This window comes from Euwallacea similis, chromosome 1 (genome assembly GCF_039881205.1).
Source record: "Euwallacea similis isolate ESF13 chromosome 1, ESF131.1, whole genome shotgun sequence".
Lineage (NCBI taxonomy): Eukaryota > Metazoa > Arthropoda > Insecta > Coleoptera > Curculionidae > Euwallacea > Euwallacea similis.
In genome coordinates, this window is record NC_089609.1 from 173,823 (window position 1) to 191,337 (window position 17,515).

At 36.3% G+C, this 17,515-nt stretch overlaps 3 protein-coding genes across 5 annotated transcripts in view; 1 reads left to right on the forward strand and 2 right to left on the reverse strand.

The window, feature by feature from the left end:
* Positions 1-10,169, reverse strand: part of LOC136410518 (uncharacterized) — a 31,154-nt gene extending 20,985 nt beyond the window's left edge. The window contains exon 1 of one of the 2 annotated variants that reach the window (XM_066392716.1): positions 10,048-10,169. Coding sequence is in view for 1 of the 2 variants with exons in the window: in XM_066392712.1 (XP_066248809.1) it covers positions 8,181-8,182 (2 nt within the window). In the remaining variant the exon portion in view is untranslated. Of the gene's footprint in view, positions 1-8,180; positions 8,515-10,047 lie in introns of those variants that run through there. The other variant, XM_066392712.1, reaches the window with a different exon arrangement.
* Positions 10,170-12,320: 2,151 nt separating this feature from the next.
* The window catches only part of LOC136409353 (polycomb group protein Pc-like), a 32,001-nt gene continuing 26,806 nt past the window's right edge, over positions 12,321-17,515 (forward strand). Inside the window, exons 1-5 of one of the 2 annotated variants that reach the window (XM_066390792.1) lie at positions 12,321-12,626; positions 12,704-12,899; positions 13,006-13,161; positions 13,222-13,553; positions 13,717-15,145. In XM_066390792.1, coding sequence (XP_066246889.1) covers positions 12,558-12,626; positions 12,704-12,899; positions 13,006-13,161; positions 13,222-13,553; positions 13,717-13,974 — 1,011 coding nt within the window. In that variant the 5' untranslated portion in view covers positions 12,321-12,557 and the 3' untranslated portion in view covers positions 13,975-15,145. Of the gene's footprint in view, positions 12,627-12,703; positions 12,900-13,005; positions 13,554-13,716; positions 15,146-17,515 lie in introns of those variants that run through there. The other variant, XM_066390782.1, reaches the window with a different exon arrangement.
* LOC136409367 (glyoxylate reductase/hydroxypyruvate reductase-like) lies at positions 15,245-17,431 on the reverse strand. Its single transcript, XM_066390814.1, has 8 exons — positions 17,312-17,431; positions 16,825-16,969; positions 16,636-16,757; positions 16,396-16,585; positions 16,170-16,339; positions 15,950-16,119; positions 15,770-15,890; positions 15,245-15,717 (listed from the first exon to the last, which is right to left on the reverse strand). Exons 1-8 carry the CDS (start codon positions 17,316-17,318, stop codon positions 15,596-15,598), a joined length of 1,047 nt encoding a protein of 348 aa, XP_066246911.1. The 5' UTR covers positions 17,319-17,431; the 3' UTR covers positions 15,245-15,595.

Below are 17,515 nucleotides of genomic sequence, written 5' to 3' on the forward strand. Positions count from 1 at the left end.
TGTGAACGTTGCCGAGACAAATATTACTTCCTAATAAGAAAACAATTTTCTCACTGTCGTTGCGGAAAAGACAAGAAAGCCTTAATATATTTCCAATGGGGCAATACGTTCGATAGAGACGTGTTCGCTTTGATTTATTATTGAAAATATTGTGTATTCGGCAAAGGCAAACACAGATACAACTTGTTTTTATTACTACCGTACCCAACAACGGGCTGTATTTTTTTTATTAAAAAAAGTGGTCCAGGTTTTATACGCCATGATTTATGACGATTCGAGCTGTGGATTATAAATGGGATGAAAAGATGAAATTGAATCCTACGGTGGTTTTCTCCGTATTATGTACATATTTCCGCTTTGAATGATTTTTATGTAAGAATGGGGAAGAGGTATTTTCAAAAACACACATGTTACTAAATGGCCCTTTTTCTCATAAACTAAAAGAAATATCTGAATGTAGCTGGCACACATTTTTGAGGCGTATTAGGACTAGATAAATATCGAAGCGACCTTGTATCTCAGGGACTAGAAAAGATATAACAATACCGGTTCGTTCGCAAATTAATAAGATTTCAGTTTGATTAATTGTGCAAAAATTGGCAAATTCTCATCAGTTCTTATTGGACCAATTAGAACTATAAGTACGAATACGTACTTATCTGGTTTGAGACAATTGTGTCTGGTCTAGTTTTCATTCTGCAAAAGCAATCTCCGACACCGTTCCCTAATTAAGACAACCCCCTTGTTTCGGCCCCAAAACCGAAAACAATCAGACGACGGAACCGGAGTATTTATGGAGATTAAAACGTCGACCTGATACAAAGTATTCCTCCACCTGAAACACCCAGGCAGTTGGATGCGCGTTTAATGTATCGATATTATACAAATTGTTTGAGTTTCTGCTTTGATACACACAACGTTGCTCCGAACAAAGAAGCCCTACGGAACGGAGCCCGGAATTTTCGTTTTCGGATTTAATGAGAAAATGGCACGGCCAAAAGGTTCTCTCGCTCTCTATCCCTCGACTTTTCGGGGAAATGAAATAAACTCTTTGGTTGGTAAATGTCATGGAATGGGAAATGCGCTTCAAAGTGGATGACTTTATTCTTGATGTATCAAAAGGCTGGTATCCAGTCACTGGAAAGTCTATTTAAAACTAGAATAGCGAGAACTATCAATGTCGTTCAGCACAGTCATGTGAAATAGCTAAATAAGGAAAAATTAAGATTTAGAGTGAGATAATGAAAAAAATATCTATAAAAGCCACCCTCTATAAGAAAAACGATTTCTTTGACTGTTAAACCTATCATTTGCCACCACCGTGTCCACACCATAAAAAAAAAATTTTTTAATTTTACGCGCCAAGTACCCTCTATCATATGACCGACTTTTTTTTATTATATAAGCTCAGAGGAAGATGAAAGCTATGGCATTGATCTTCCTACCTTCAGTAGCAAAGTAAGATGAAGTTAACCTATGGTAAATCTTCTGTCTTCATTTAAGACAGCGTACAAGACAATGATGATTATATGCTACGCAACAGTTAACGTTAGACTTTCCGTCATAAAACTCCAGGTCGATATGAACAGTGGTGGCAAATGAAAGTTTAAAAGACAAAATTATAGACGGAATATAGTAGACAAATGACTTGTCCTGTTCGAATTCAGTTTTTTCGAATATCGAAAATATATAGCATTCGATTCTTCAAATCATTCAATTCATCAACGTCATAAATAAAGCTTAAATTAACTTTCCAGTAGATTTTACGCCGAATTTAAAGTCGATTACGGCCCATTTTTTCTCTTTTCGTTAAATATATTAACGGAACCCAGTTTATGTTCGGCACTTAAACTGGAACGAATTTTAAAATAAATTCTAAAGGTGTAACTGTACTATCCAAAGGAACGTTTAAACGGAATCGATACTATGCAAATTGTTAGTAGTGCTTCTTGTTTCGATACAGGAACAAAGCAAGTTCGGGTTGGATAGTTATCAAATTTTAGGAACTCTGCGTTAGAGAGAAACCTGCCTCATCGAAACTGGAACTTAATTAAGAGTTTTGTGATTGGAAACAAGGATAAACTCATATTCAATCCTGATCAACACAAATCGTGGATTCATAATATTCAATAATATACAATGGTCTCATGGTAAATATCGAGTTTTCTCTACAGAAAGAAACGAAAAGACGCCACGTTGTAATTCCAGTCATTTTTTTTTCATACGTCCTGGTTCATTTTTTAATTCTCCTTAAACGAAGGATTTACATCTAAGTTCATGCAACTAAATTCACATTCCACCACCGAGTTTTTCACGAAGACTGACACTAAATGCAATAAAAAGCGAATTAAGGATAGCAGTGTCTAGGCGGCGGCGAGGCCAAATTAAATATCCTCAAAAAGGCATTAACTTCAGCCAAACTCCTCCGAAGTTTAATATCGAGTTTGGATCTTTCATGGCAATATGTCACGCCAAACAGGTAAAGTTTGATTGTAGAACTTTTGATATTTTTTCCGAGGTCGGGAAGCCCTTTTTTAATAAAACTTTTCGAATTAATTGCTTGTCAATTTTGATCCTGTCCGGATATGGGTTTTTGCGGGCCTGTGACAGTTTTAATAACGCATTAAACGCTGCAAAGTTTTAAGCACCTGCTGGGGAGAACAATAACACACGGACAACTGAGCGGCAATGTCCGATATATCGGTCAGTTACGAGGGAATGCAATTTTCGCCCAAGTGCATCGTGAGTTGTATGTGTTTCGATACAAATTGCAGTTAATGCCGTAAATTCGGGAGACCAACTCGCAGTTAACGTTTTGTGTTCATAATTGAACTTATTTGGCAACGTTCCTGTGCTCTATATGGAACTATTGCTCGTTTGTTACTCCCAATTTGTGTTCGCGTTTATCGCCTGAAATAGAGCCATGTTCGGAATTTTATCTAGAATTACCACTCTGTTACCCGCGGCGATAGGAATTTCTATACAAATGCCTTCCTTGAACTGGTACTCGAATTCGAGGTATATACATATAATACATACATACATACAATATATGTTGTTAGGTATATAGGATTTGAAAACACTAAAAAATAGGTCATGGTCTTGCTCTCTGAACCATCCCGCTAGGTACTGAAATCACCTTCTCCTTTATCAAGCTTCAATAGGCAATTCGAACGGCTATCGAATTTTCGGAAATCTCATGGCAACTATCAGCAGGTTTTCTCTACAAAACGCGCTGATTCAGTATTTCACCAAAGTTCAAATAAGAAAATGTTGCCTGCTGGTGAAGTACCCTTTAGGAAATTGTTTTGAATATCTTTGCTTTCTTACAGATGTGACGGGTGGCTCGTTAGTTTAAATTAATTAGTACATAGTTTGGATTAATTAAATGTCTTTGATGAACGTTGCTGAGATACTGGGAAATGAACTTCTCGACGGACTTCATAATTAGATTCGTAAGAGAACGACAAGTAGGACGTTCGTCAGGGTGGAAGATGGATGATTTAGGCCAACTTCCTTCGAAACTTATTTTAATAATGTCTTAACTCAAATTTTTCCCTTGAAAAATTCACTGGATGCATTTCGACGCAACACGTCAGCGAACAAAGGAATAAAATTTAATTGGAAGAATTCTCGCTAATGGATCACGTTGAAAACTGAGCGGAGTTAAACTGTTACTCTCTAGACCCGGGTGAATAATTATAGCGATTAATTTTATTGGCCGAACTTGATTAATTTTTCTACTTTCCCGCTAGAGCTGAATAGAGCCTTTCAGAGCATGCCGATTGTGCTGAAACTTCTTTTATTGCCCGAGTTCCTATTGTTGCTAGCTACCACTTAACTTCCTCGTTAAAACAATCATCCCTCAAGCTCCCCGGGGCGAATACATGTAAATTATTCGCCATTAGCGAAAATCAATATTTGGCGTATGCTTCATTTTGTGTGGTTTAATTAAATCTTTAAGCCCTTAAAGGGCAGATAAATGGACCGCACTAATACGGATGTCACACAATTAGAATTTAAGCTTGGCTGCTCTAGGTATTTGTGAATTCGTAACAGAAAATCGGATTAGTATGAATTATATTTTGATAGTCACGGGATAATCGAAATATGTTCAGATCCTGAACTCGAGTGCTTTCGATAAATTTTCTGAAATTAAATGAAGAAAATGCATTTTCAAAGTTTTAATATTTGCAAATACACACAGGGTGTTTCAGAATAGTACGTCATAAATTTCAGGAGTGATTCTATGGGTGATTTCGAGAAAAAAGTTTATATGAACCTAGGTCCATTTTCGCTTTTTGTCTGAAACACAGGGTGTTAAAGTTTGCTATATTTTTTTGTTTTTTTTTTTTAATAAGTCCGGACCTGCATGAAATATTTTTATCAAATTTGGTGGGCGTAAATTAGGCGTAGAAACACATCTTTTGAGAGAAAAACAAATTTTTAAATTTAAACAGTAAAAAAATAACTCCCTGGCATTTGATAATTTTACTAGCCTCCGAAATATTTAAAAAAAAAAAATTTTTTGGGCACCATCTTTAATCCTCAAAGGTCTCTATACAGGGAACATACATGGGTGTTCTTTCCTGGGATTGTCTGCCAGTAAAGACATATCATTGAAATACATTTTCCTGGATTTCTATTCTAGAATGTTCTTATTTGAAATAATTTTTGCCCACTACGCTCGAATTTAATTTTAAATATTCCTACTCGTGGCTTTCCTGGCTTCGCCCCCAACATCTACGTCTTATAAGCTCAGAAATCACGTAAAGGCAATTTTACTTTTAGGGGAAATTAACGAGCTCACCATTCCATTAGTCCAAGTCTATTAAAACGCAAATAGCTACGCGCGAACAGCGTCGACGTAAAATATGGGTTTCGCGACATGAAAGATCTTTATCAGCAGTCGAGCCAATTTACGTCATATGAAATTAAATGGCAGTCATAGGGTTTGACCTGTTTGGCTGCCTCCAATAAGGTTTCCGAGAGGACAAATTGACCACCTTTAATCATGAACCAATGCGGTAAACGGACTTAAAATTCACTCAAAAAATAAAACGTAAGTATATCTAAAGAATGAGGATTTAAATTCATTATTTTCGATGTAAATTGCTTGCCAAGGAAAACGTATTTTTATCGTGTCTGAAGGTTTAAATGAATGACTTCCAACTTTTTTCCGGTTATTAAGCCAATGAGACAGGCGATATTTGCATGCTAAACTACCTTCTACACCTCTACAGTAGAGAGTCAAATGCTGATGAAGAGGGCATTCGAATGAAAAAATACAAGGCTCAGAGTATTGCCCCAAGTATACAGAACTGAAAATTCAATTTTCATCATTGTGTGCAGGAACTGTTAAAGTTCATTTTAATTAAAAATTAAAACATATATCATTTTTCGTATTTGATTACTTTTGAGCTAACTACTAAATCGTCTGTTTATTAATGTGGTAATTGGCATTAACATAATATTATACGGAAGTTCTTTTTAACCCTCTAACACTCATTTAAGACTTCAACTCTAAGTGAGTGATCACTTTCTCCTTTCATTAGAGTCCAGTTACGGCCATTTATAGGTCAAGATAAACCCAGAATATGTGTCTCCCTGGTTTTAAAGTCAGGAATTTTCGGCTTGGAATCTTATTAAAGAGACCACTAGTCTATCACTAAATTTGATGGGACTCTGATTCTTGCCAATTATCGTTCTCCTCTCACAGTTTCATTCGGCTTCACAATGTTTTACAAATGAACAACAACGTAATAATTCAGTAAATACCAATTTAACTTTTTATGCTATTAATCCATGAGCAGAACAATTAGCAGTTCAATCAAAAAACTATGTGCAAAACAAAGCAGCTTTTCGCCGCGCCATTAGCGATGGCCCGTATCTAAAGGAAAGGATCTAGTAATTGCCTTGTGAGGGCCATTTAAAACGAATTCAAAAAACATACCGAGGTGTTTTTGTAAATGGATGCCACTCAAAATGCGATTAGCTCAGTATACATTAACCGCCTAAAGAAACATTAAGTTTTCACGCACAATGGCTCTATTGGAAAACCAGACACGCGAGCCCCTAATAATATACGGTCCAATAAACCAACAAGGAATGACCAGTTCTTTTACTTTTAATGGAAAAGAAAGTTCTGAGTTACTTTTGAGGATTATTTTTAACTATAATGGCTTTTCTGGGAGTTCTTTTGTAACGGTTTCGGGTCAATGGTAAATACTACATGATATATTGTGTATAAGTCGGCAATAGCGTTGCAGCTATGGTCTAGTATAATACATAGAGAGTTTGCCATACGCGTAATCATTGGATAAGGCAAATGGGGTGAAAGTTAACTGATCGCAAGCAAATAGAGGTAACCCCAAATTTACATTAAATCTAAACTAAGGCCCTTAGGGACTAAGGAAATATCGATGTCTGTATTTGACTGATCAACTTGAAGGATCAAGAAATGCTCGTTTCTATGTCCCGTTACAAAATGTAACTGAATTTGTTTATAAGCAGATTTAGGACTAGAGTTTTAAAATCCCTTTTAACATCTTGTAGGTTACATGAATAATTAAAGCCCTTGAAATCATAAAAGAAAATGAAAACCAGCAATTTCGGCCTAAGCGGTCCGGCATAATGACACGCTAACCTCGGCAATATGTCTCGCATTTATATTCATGTGTAGGGCCCATATTTCACGTGGTTACTTTCAGGAAATTTCCCAGCAACGAGGCGCACGTTCCTATGAAACTTGCTCAGTTTCTAATTAAAATTTGAATGCTCACCCACTAAAACTGTTTTATAACTTTTTAGCCACGGGTTTCTCGATTCACTGGCTGCTGTTACGAATTTCCCAATTTCGCTTTTAACGTTCTTTAATTATGCGTTTTTCTCGCCTCCCGTTGGGAATTGAATTCGAAGTGTCGCACTGTTCTAAACGGAGTTTGGGAGTAATTAAACGTCACCTGTTCGGTCAAGGAGGAATTTTCATGATATAGTTATTTTACGCAACAAACAAAGAAAGTAACTCTTAATGCACGAGCGGCAGCCGAGTCTGTTAAAAAACAGTGTAATTATAAAATTCCATTTCTCAATTATTTAAGTACAGTATCACTGTATTGTTATCCTACTTGACTCTTATCCAAGAGACATATATAATTTTTCATCTATGTATCTATCATTCTACTTCGTGTCATAGTTAAGTCACTGTCAGTGAGTTTGGTTTTGTGAAATAGGCTATTCGCGTACTTCATACGTCACTGTCAAACTTCAATCTCTAGAGATGAAAATGGTGTTTTTGATTAGGCTAAAGATCACATTTTGAGGGTTTCAGAATGTGATGTTTGAATAATGCGAATGTGAAAAATGAATAATCCACCTCAAACATAGAGACATTACACCAGTGACAACAGTGCGCGAAGCGCTTCAGTCCACGTGAAATGCTGCTGAACCAATAATGAAGCTCGCTGTATGACAGAATTGCAGCACTGCGTTGCCAAACGAACAAGACTTAGAAAAATTTGTGTGTGAATATCAGTTCTTATCTATAATTCAGAGGTATAAAAAGATAAAACACTTAAAAAAAAATCATTTTCTTATGAAATATTAAATTATGAACTAAACTATTAATTAGGCATTACGTGAGAATAAATTTCATTGCCAATATTATGATGCATATGGCATGCCAACTAATTTGAATTAACCATATTAGAACAATGACGTTTTGCACCTGTAATCGCAGTGCACAATTTTTGCTTTGTTCGAGAATTTAAGGATTATAACGGAAAATATTTATTCAACCCTTTATCCACTCTAATAAAATAAATTGAGTAATAAACAGCGATGACAGACTACATGTAAAAACATTAAATGGAATAAAGTGTGTCTTTTGTATTTGGCTGTTAAAATATTAGTCACCCTCTGGCGGCATGGAAAATTTGACACCGCTAGAGAATAAACTGGAAATTATATACGTTAAAATAATGTGGACCGTCAGACGATGGGAAAATGGTTTTATTTTGTTGGTCCAAATGGAAAATCAACGTGGAATGTCGGTTCAGTTATTATTTTAAACGTCTTTGCGAGGAATAAAGAGATGTGCTGTGAAGTGGATTGTTATGTCATTGTGCGATTACATATAATCCAGGAAAATTGGAAAAGACTCAACAAAAGAAATCACTTACATCTTGACCGGCTTATCAGAAAATCCCGCCACTCTGTCTCATAAGGTTCACAGAGAGACAAATTTCAGTCCATAAACGTCCATTTGAAACCATTCCCGTTCCCAATCACACATCCCCGCGATATTCATCCCCAACCCTTAAACAAAACCCTGAAACAATTAGATTTTTTTTCGGAAGGAGCAACACGACGAAAAGCGAAAATCGACGAGTGAACGTGCGTCGAGAGAGACGTCCCGACACGTTTTAACCCCGGAGTGCGATTCCGGGTTTGCAAGGGCTGCACTCTGGATGTTGTGACGTAGTAGGGGGTAGGGAGAGTTGGGAGAAAGGGGAACTCATTCAGTTTCGGATATTGTTCGAGATTATAATGATCTCGAGTTTCTTTTTGGGAGTTGCATGTCTCTCGTTAGTGGAGTTTCGGGGGTTATGCGTTAAACGAGCTGGTCGTTAAAGGAAAACGCCTGATGGGATTGATGTTTATGATTTTGAGGAGAGACATACAGAGACTCTCTGCAAGAATGTGCTAAGAGTCTCAGTAGAATTAATGGAGTTTTTGGTAGTGCGCTTTATTAGATGCACGCTAAGCTCGCGGGTCTTTGTCGGATGTCTCTGAAAACTGGGGTTTTGGGCTGTCCAGCTTGTTTGGAGAATAATTTTGTGCTCATACTTTTGTGTTCTTCACTTCAAAAACTTATATTAGGTCTATTTCAAAACCTTATTTCACTTATATTTCCAAATTAGACGAAGATTGATACAATAAACTTGTTGCAAGGTGATGCCAACGATCCTAGTATAGAACAACGTTCTTTAAGACTTCCGCAACTAACTTGGGCAAGCAAAATGAGCTCTCTAAACTGTAAAATATTACCAATAAATCTGTTGCAAAACAAGCGGAAGATTTATCGAGCAAAAAACGGAGCCCTGATGAAATTTATGTGGTCTTTCGTGTTCCTGCTGCTCCTCAGCGACGAACAACTTGGTCTGGTACACAACAAAAAGCAAATTAATGTTCGATTGATTATAGGTGTTTTCTTGATGCTCTATTTCTGTTACAGTAAGTGCCTTTATCTTTAGTTGGAATCTGATTGTTTCATTTAAAAATCCATAAAACTCCTTAAGGAATAATAAGACCCCAAAACATGAGGAGAGATTAAAACCATAATGATAACTCACAGCGGGGACACTTTCCAATTTTTTCCCGGTTTAATAAAACTGGTCGTTTTTAGGAGGGTCTGGGTAAACAACACGGTTGGGAGATTATTTTTAATGGCCCATTACCACATTCTTAGATAGCCGAACGTCGTCTCGTGGGGGGTTTAATAATATAATTAAAAGAACACTCCCATTCTGTTTGGAGGACAGACCATTTTTGCAAACAATAACCATAAACTATCCCGAATAAGTGACTTCACTTAGACAATCATACAAAAGGGAACTTTGCAGGTTAACTAAAACCTCGCACAATAGGCCTTTAGCTGATATAATTCCCATTTTGGTAGGTATATAGGAGTTCGTAAAGACATTCGAAACGATCGAAGTCAGCAAGCCCTTGCCGAAGTTCCACTCCAATATGTCCATTGGGAGTCGTTAGGGTAGATCCATTCATTACACAGGAAACGTATAAGAAACTCTGAGCAAATGTTTGAAAGCCCTTTGACATATCGGTTTATAATAAGCTAAAAGCTTTAGATAAATAGTCGAATTTGGGGCGAAACTCAGCGATGTTGAATGGAGTTGGAGAGTAGCCGATGTTTGATGCCATAGATTGGGTATTAGAAAGGAATAAGTCAGCAAGACGGATTTGGGGTCCAATTGGACCGTAACTTCATCAATAGCGTTATATGTTGGAATACTTCGTCACACATACCTTTTTTTCTAACTGCAACGATATTGCTCTGACAAGCACTCTACTTCTGTTTCTATCAGTGTTGTATCCCCATACGCCCACGAATTCCAAATAACTTCCTATATGATATATTTGTAATGAAACTGAACCAAATTTCGATATTTTCCGAAGATGTTTAACACAACGTGGCTACATTGAACCAGACGCCAACTATGACAGTCGCTTCTAAAACAACGACGATACACGGTGAGTGACGAACCTGCGGCGCGGCGTTGTCAGTTTTATTTTTCAGATTTATTACATGAGAATTAATTAATTTTGCGAAAAGCAGGAAAGGCGCAACGACTGGACCCTCTAGCCCGTTCAAGAATGGCCGAGAGAAGGATTTTGCTTTAAAAGAAAAACACAAGTACCCAATAAATCGCTACAACAACAGGATGTCAAGCAGACAGAAAAGGGATTACACCACGAGAGCAAAACACGATCGACCGACAACAAAAGCCCTTCAGAACTAACCTAATTAAGTAATCCCAATTTTTCGGAAACCCCTTTTTAACAATAAGTTTTTTAGGGTATTTGAGGAGATTTACGCCCGTAACAAAACGGGGCAAACCTCAAATTGAGGCGAGGCCGGATTAAGCAATGGAGATATCTCGCAGTACGGAGAGTTCGTAATTTTTTACGGTCTAATAAAATGGGGGCAGCCATATTTCGGACCAAAGTTGGAAGAAAATGTTGCGTTTTGGGGAATTGCATTGCATTAGGGGGCTCGTTTACGCCCTTAACGGTTTCTTTTGAGAACAGATTTAGTGTTTAACTGCCTCTGCGTTAAATAAGGTATGTTAATCTATACTGGAAGTTTTTGCTTGATTTAATGAAAACCCCTATATTAATATTTCCAATTTATTCCCATCGGGTTTTCGTGATAAATTGCCGTGGTTTATATGTTAATAATAATAGAAAACCAGTCGTTTTCCCGTATCGTTTTCCAAAATCCATTAAACATCGAAAATGGACATACAAAATACATTACACTTCGTGTTTGTCAGCATGGGTATTATTTATCTTTATTTATATAAACAGAGCAGTGAGGGGCTAAAGTTTTAATGACTTGTTTTTCGATTGAATTATTTATTCGTTAGCTGTCACGATGTTGCCTACTAAACAAGTTAATAAAACTTAGCCCCGTTCAATGGAAACTTCACCGGACTGCTTTAAACTTTAATGATCTAGCAAACAAACGTTTTAAATTAATAAAGCACGTTTTCGTGTTTCCATTATTGCATACTTTACATAATGAATTAAAAAGTTATTTGTATTGATACGATTTGCTTACGAAAACTCCATTAAGAAACATTAATAATTTTTTTCTGTGCAAGCAAAGATCCTCTATCAATTTTCTCCCAACACAACATCGGGAAAAAGTTGGACACGAGGCTTTTTTTTGTAAATTTGACAGAAACAGAACTGGACATCCCCGAGTTGCTTCGGCAAATCGTTTACGTCGTTTCTTTTCGGAAGCGTCATTAATTTCTCCCTGTCAAGTCGAGTTATAACCCATTTGGGGGGGTCACAAAGCCAGAAAAACCGTGTAAATTTACTTCCGGTTATTTTATATTAAGTAGAATCCATTGAAAGTGACAACTCGATGATGAGTCAACTTTTCAAAATTATTTACACCAAAGGGAGGCATCAAAATCACTCCCATTTGTTCCAATGTGTTTCCACAACTCATGACTGCTTCCTCTTTTTTCAATGTGATTTATTGAGCGCATTCAGGAAATTTGTAGCGGTCGAGTGCTGCAGCACTTGATGCTTAAATTTGCTGACCACTTTCTGTCTGAGAATTTGATTTGACAATCAGATATTAATGATACCTTGTAAAAATTGAAGATTCGAAATTCAAACTTTTCAGTGGAATACACTTTATTGCTGCAAGTCGGTGCTATTACCTAAATGTGACCACTCCAATTGAGTATAAAACGCTGCTGTTCCCAAAATACACTTGTACACATTAAATATATATAATAGTGAGTCTTATTTTGCAGTAAATAAAAACATTTTTTCTAGGTACGCATACCCAATATCGTCATACTTATCATTTTGACAAATTCAAATTATTTTCAAGTATTTGTCAATTTGCATGTCACTTTAACCGTCAAGAGCGTCGCCAGACTGTCAGAGTATATTACGGCCTCTCTCAGTTTACGTGCATTAAATAAAAACATGCATGGATTTCGCATTATATCCCGTTGTTTTCTATCAAATGATTTGTTGTAATAATAAACAAAGCAGAGAGGTGGGAAAGTTTCTTATAAATTTGTTATTTAACGAGCAGATAGTAAAATAAACACAAAAGCTGTTTACAACAGATGCAAATAACTATACATTGTTGGAAATTTGCGTTTTCACCTAGTGCTGTACTTCTAAACCAGCAAAAATGTAAGAAGCTTCGATTAAGGACTTTTCTTCATGACCATTGTTCCACCAATTGCAATTTTTGAACACACAAAGCATTAAAAAGTCAAAAAATGGAGCAAGTCGATCTTGGAGACCAAGTTTACGCAGCAGAGAGAATTATGAAGAAACGAAATCGAAAGGTATTTTATTCCAGATTACAGAATTTATAACAAACAAAACATATATGAACAAAGAGCCCTAACGAGAAATGTTTTAGGGTGTTATTGAGTACTATGTGAAATGGAAAGGTTGGAGTCAGAAACATAACACTTGGGAGCCAGAGGAGAATATTTTGGATGGGAGGCTTATCGAGCAATTTGAGCATTCACAGAGAAATGACAGCATTGGGAAAAGGGGATTGAAAAAGAAAGAACGGAAAGAAACACAGAAGGAAGTAGAGACAGAAGATGAAGGTATGATGCTACAAAATACAGTTTAAAATGATTTAAGATTACATGCAACGCTTTTAAATTATTGCCAAAAGTAAAGGTTTTGACTCTTTAACTATGTCTAATTTAGGTCGAAGCGAAGATGAAAGTCAAGATGAAAGTCCCCATCAAAACAATACAAACAAACCTGAGAAAAATAAAAATGCAGATATTTGTAGCAGTCCCATAAATTCTGAGGAAAGAGATTTAATACCTGAGAGGACTGAAGATGAAGAAACAAGAACAGGTATTGCAATGCACACACAATCAATCACTTCAAATCAGACCATATTTGACAAACATACAGGCTCAGAACTGGAAGCCTCCAAGCACATTTCCAACTCCATTCTTACAGCTGCAGAAAATGACAATTCAAACAGCTCAAGCAGCGATGACAGAAGGCCACTGCTATCTAGAATAGAGGCAGGCACTAAGAGAAAAGCTGAAGTTTTGTCTACTGAAAGTGGGAAGATTGGAGTTACTATAACAACAAGTCCCACAACTGCTAGTCCTCCACCAGCAAAAATTAAACACGAAGATAAGAGACATTCATCAGATAAGAAATACTTTGGAAGTGATGCTGCTTATCCCAGGGCTGCTTTGCCTTCAGAGACTGAGAAGAGAGGTGAGAAACCTGAGGTAAGATAGAGACTTTTCTTCTTTTTAGTATGTTTGTGTGTACAAAACAGGCTAAAAATTCTTATTTTTTGTTATATAGACCACAAAAACTAGGTTTTAAATGTTGTTATTTCTTATTATCTTTTGCAAACACTCGCGTTGATTTTCATTATTAAACCATCAGATTAAACTTGAGGAAAAGGACGAAAAACTCAGTCTTTCTCTCAAATCCATCAACAACAATAACGACTCACAAGACTTTTCTGAACTAATGAGTCCCAGTTCCGATTTCTGGCTCTCGAGGAATCCTGTAGCTGACCAAGTATTCATCACCGATGTCACTGTTAATTTGAAAACTGTGACCATCAGGGAATGCAAGACTGGCAAAGGGTTTTTCAAGGAGTGGGAGGATGGACAGGAACGATCAAAAGATGTGATTTAAAGTAAGTTTAGGTTATAGTGAAGGTTATAATTATGAAGGGGATTGCATGTGAAAATGAATGCTTCAATTTTTGTATTGAAGAGCAACTGTTGTTTTGTGATATGAAGGAGTGTTTTGAAATAGGTTTTTCCTATCTTCTTTTCAATTTTGCTTTCATTGGGTTAGAGACTGAAGTATGCGGTCCGCATTAAAAACAGGGTATTTGTTGCAATTTCATCATTTGAACGGATCCTTATTTCAATTGTAAATAATTGCATTTCACCTCTTTTATGTTAGTCTTTTGGATTTCAAAGGCAGGCATTTCAAGGATTGGTAGTCAGTTATGTTCCTGGATGTTTTGATATTCCTAGATACTCCTTATTTTGATGTTCAAAGCGATTAGCCCTTTTGTATGCTGGCAACGATCTAGAATTGGATGTAGCGAACAATTGCTGACATTCTACTAAAACTACTCCTACTTTTTGAGCGGAAGGACACCACGTGCTCGTTTCTTTGTAACATAATTTTGACACCAAAGGTGCATTATGGCGTGCAATTCGCGTATATATAAAACGTAAGACGTTATGATGACGTCACTTCGTCCAATTTATCGTTATAAATTGGTGTCTGATTTGCTAAAACAATCAGAAAAAATCGCAAATAAAAATGCTTCATGCCCTATTTAGATCGTTGTATGGGGGCAAGATGTGACGTAGCTAACTGACCGACACGACCCTAATTGGTTATTATACTTTTAGGTTCGCCATTTTATATGAATTGAAACAAATTATAAATAATTGTTTCAAAATATCGTTTTTATAAGGATCTCTTCAAATAATAAAACCACATTGACTTTACCCTTGGTATTAGAATCTGTAATTAAATTAATAGTATTAGAGCATAACCTGTACAAATTAGTTCCAATTCTAAGAGTATTTAAAGTATTGCGAAGAGAAAAAAACTGATTGGTGCTAAGGTAGGTTAATAAGAACTTTCTGTTCACTTTTACAGGGAAATATTAATGGTTTACAATTTCCACACAATTTGAAATTGTAAGGGTGAAAATTATTAGTTTGAGGAAGTTAAAAATCAGTCTAGAGCAAAATGACATTTGAGGTTTTAAAAGAAATTCGTTTTTCTTGTTAGTTAAACAAAACGGAAAACTGAGGTCAAAGTAGTGGTTCTTTGAGGACATTTTATTGGGACTGACAATATTTTTTCTGCCTAAGTTACATAGAAAATTTTCACCAGACTCTTAAATTTTAGCATAATTATTATAAGAAATTCTAAGTCGAAATTACTCTTATATTTTTGAAAATTTTAACCGTACTTTTTAATGACACCTAACGTAAGTACATATTTATTTTTACTAATTAATTTTAAGGACTAATTTATTGATTCTCTTAGGTCTATTTTTAGAGCGTTGATACATGAAATGTATCGCAGCCGCGGCATATGTAAAACCATTGCTAGCTTTGCTAAAAGCTTTACTATTTATAAGTCTTTAAGTTTTAACGTAAATATGTTAGGAACAACAAAGTTGACGACTGGAATAGAAGTATTAAAAAGTAGATTTTAGAAATAATATCTATGTTATTTTATACAAAAATGTATTGCATCCAAGATAACAATCCTAAGCAAATTATAAATGAACTGGAGTGAACATCTCTTCTCCTCCCAATCCTCGTAAAATGTTCTGGGCTGTCAATTCTGCCATGGCATTCCTGGTGTTCTCTGTGGCGCTCCCAATATGAGGCGTCACGACTAAAATTTCAAATTTAAAATCCGTAATTTTAAAAACACTTCAAACCCTTACAAACATTGGGCAACTTCAACAATTCATTGTCTGGATTCATAGGTTCAGGGGTCATCACATCCAAACCTGCAGCGAAGATTTCCCCGGTTTTTAAGGCAGTTATAAGGGCGTCTTGGTCCACCTAAACCCGTAAATTTACGTACAGTAATTATTACGACCTATTCGTAATAATTGTTTTACCAACGGTCCTCTGGCGACGTTAATTAACACCCCAGTTTTCTTCATTTTTTTAAAAAAATCTGCATTGCACATATGGAGAGTTTCGTTGTTCAGGGGAGCTGAAAGAAATATGAAGTCGCTGTTTTGTGTTAGAGTATTGAGGTCCACGAAAGTGGCCCCTAGTTTTTGTCCTAAGAAATTGGTGTTATTCGAGTTGTAAACGAATTTGTATTTTTACAACCTTCGGGCTTCTCCTTATGCCCAGTATAAAGCATTTTAGCCACGTCGAATCCCTTCAGTCTTTTAGCGATGGTTTGCCCAATACCTCCGAAACCTACTATACCTACTGTAGAGCCTGTAATGTCCCTGCCGAGCATCCATTGAGTGTTGAAGTGACTGGGCCACGTGGATCTGCAACATTTAAATGAAATTTTGTTGTATTGTATCTCAAAAAAAAAGAAACAAACTCTTCAATGTGTTTGCGTCCTTCAGTGAATCTTCGTGAAGCTCCTAATGCTAGGCCTATGGCGATGTCCGCCACTGCATTATTTAACACCACCGGGGTGTTGCCCAGTTTAATTCCTCTCTGTTTTAGTTCATTCAAATCTATGTTATTAATTCCAGCTGACATTGCTCCTACAACTTTTAGCTGGGGACCTACAAAAATACCATTATCTGAATATAACAAAATAATTAAACAGATTTACCTGCAGCATCTAGCAGCTCCTTGTCCAGTTTCTCGTGAGTGGCCCATAGCAGAGCATCAACCCCCACTATGCCCTTTAGTACGGCTATTCGGTCATAGCTAGTCGTTGTGATTACTTCGCATCTAAAAAACAATAGTGGGAGAAATTTAAAAAAAGTAAGAACTTGTAGGTATTTGATCTAGTTCTTACTTGGATTTTAGAAGCTCCATTGCAACTTTGGGAACTGTAGGGTTTGAGATGAACACTTTAAATCGTTTGCTCATGTCCGTTGAGGCTGGAGTTGCGAATGTTATGCTGAGAAAAGTGTGTAAGCACACGAAATAATGAAATGGATCTGAAAAGGATAATTTTTTGTTGCTTCTACAGAATATTAGAGGTTAATAATGTTTTTATCTTATCAAAACTGTTTATGTTTTGATTGTTGATTAAATAGATTTGCAAATTAACATCTCTTTCTACGTGAATGTGTTTTAAGGTTGAAATTATAAAATTTTATCGATTTAATTACCACTGAGACAAAAGTCAAACCAGAACAATCTTAATGTAAATCACTGTTGACCCTCCTCATGTACCGATAAGGTTAGTTGAGGTTAGACTAATTGAATTTTTTATCAATAACAGTAACCAACTAATAAATTTGACTTAAATCTCGAATTTCCTTCCAAGCTTTACTTACGTGACATGATCTTGCATCTATATACCCCTCATACATATAGTTCTGAACTATTCTAGACACACCTTTTTACAATACTACCTTCTCAAGTCACTTAACCAACATGTACCATGGGGTCAGGCAAACCGTTCTACGTAAAAGAACAAAGCCTCGATCATAAACGGTCACTTATCCGATTTAAATTGCTAATTAAGCTGAATATTTACA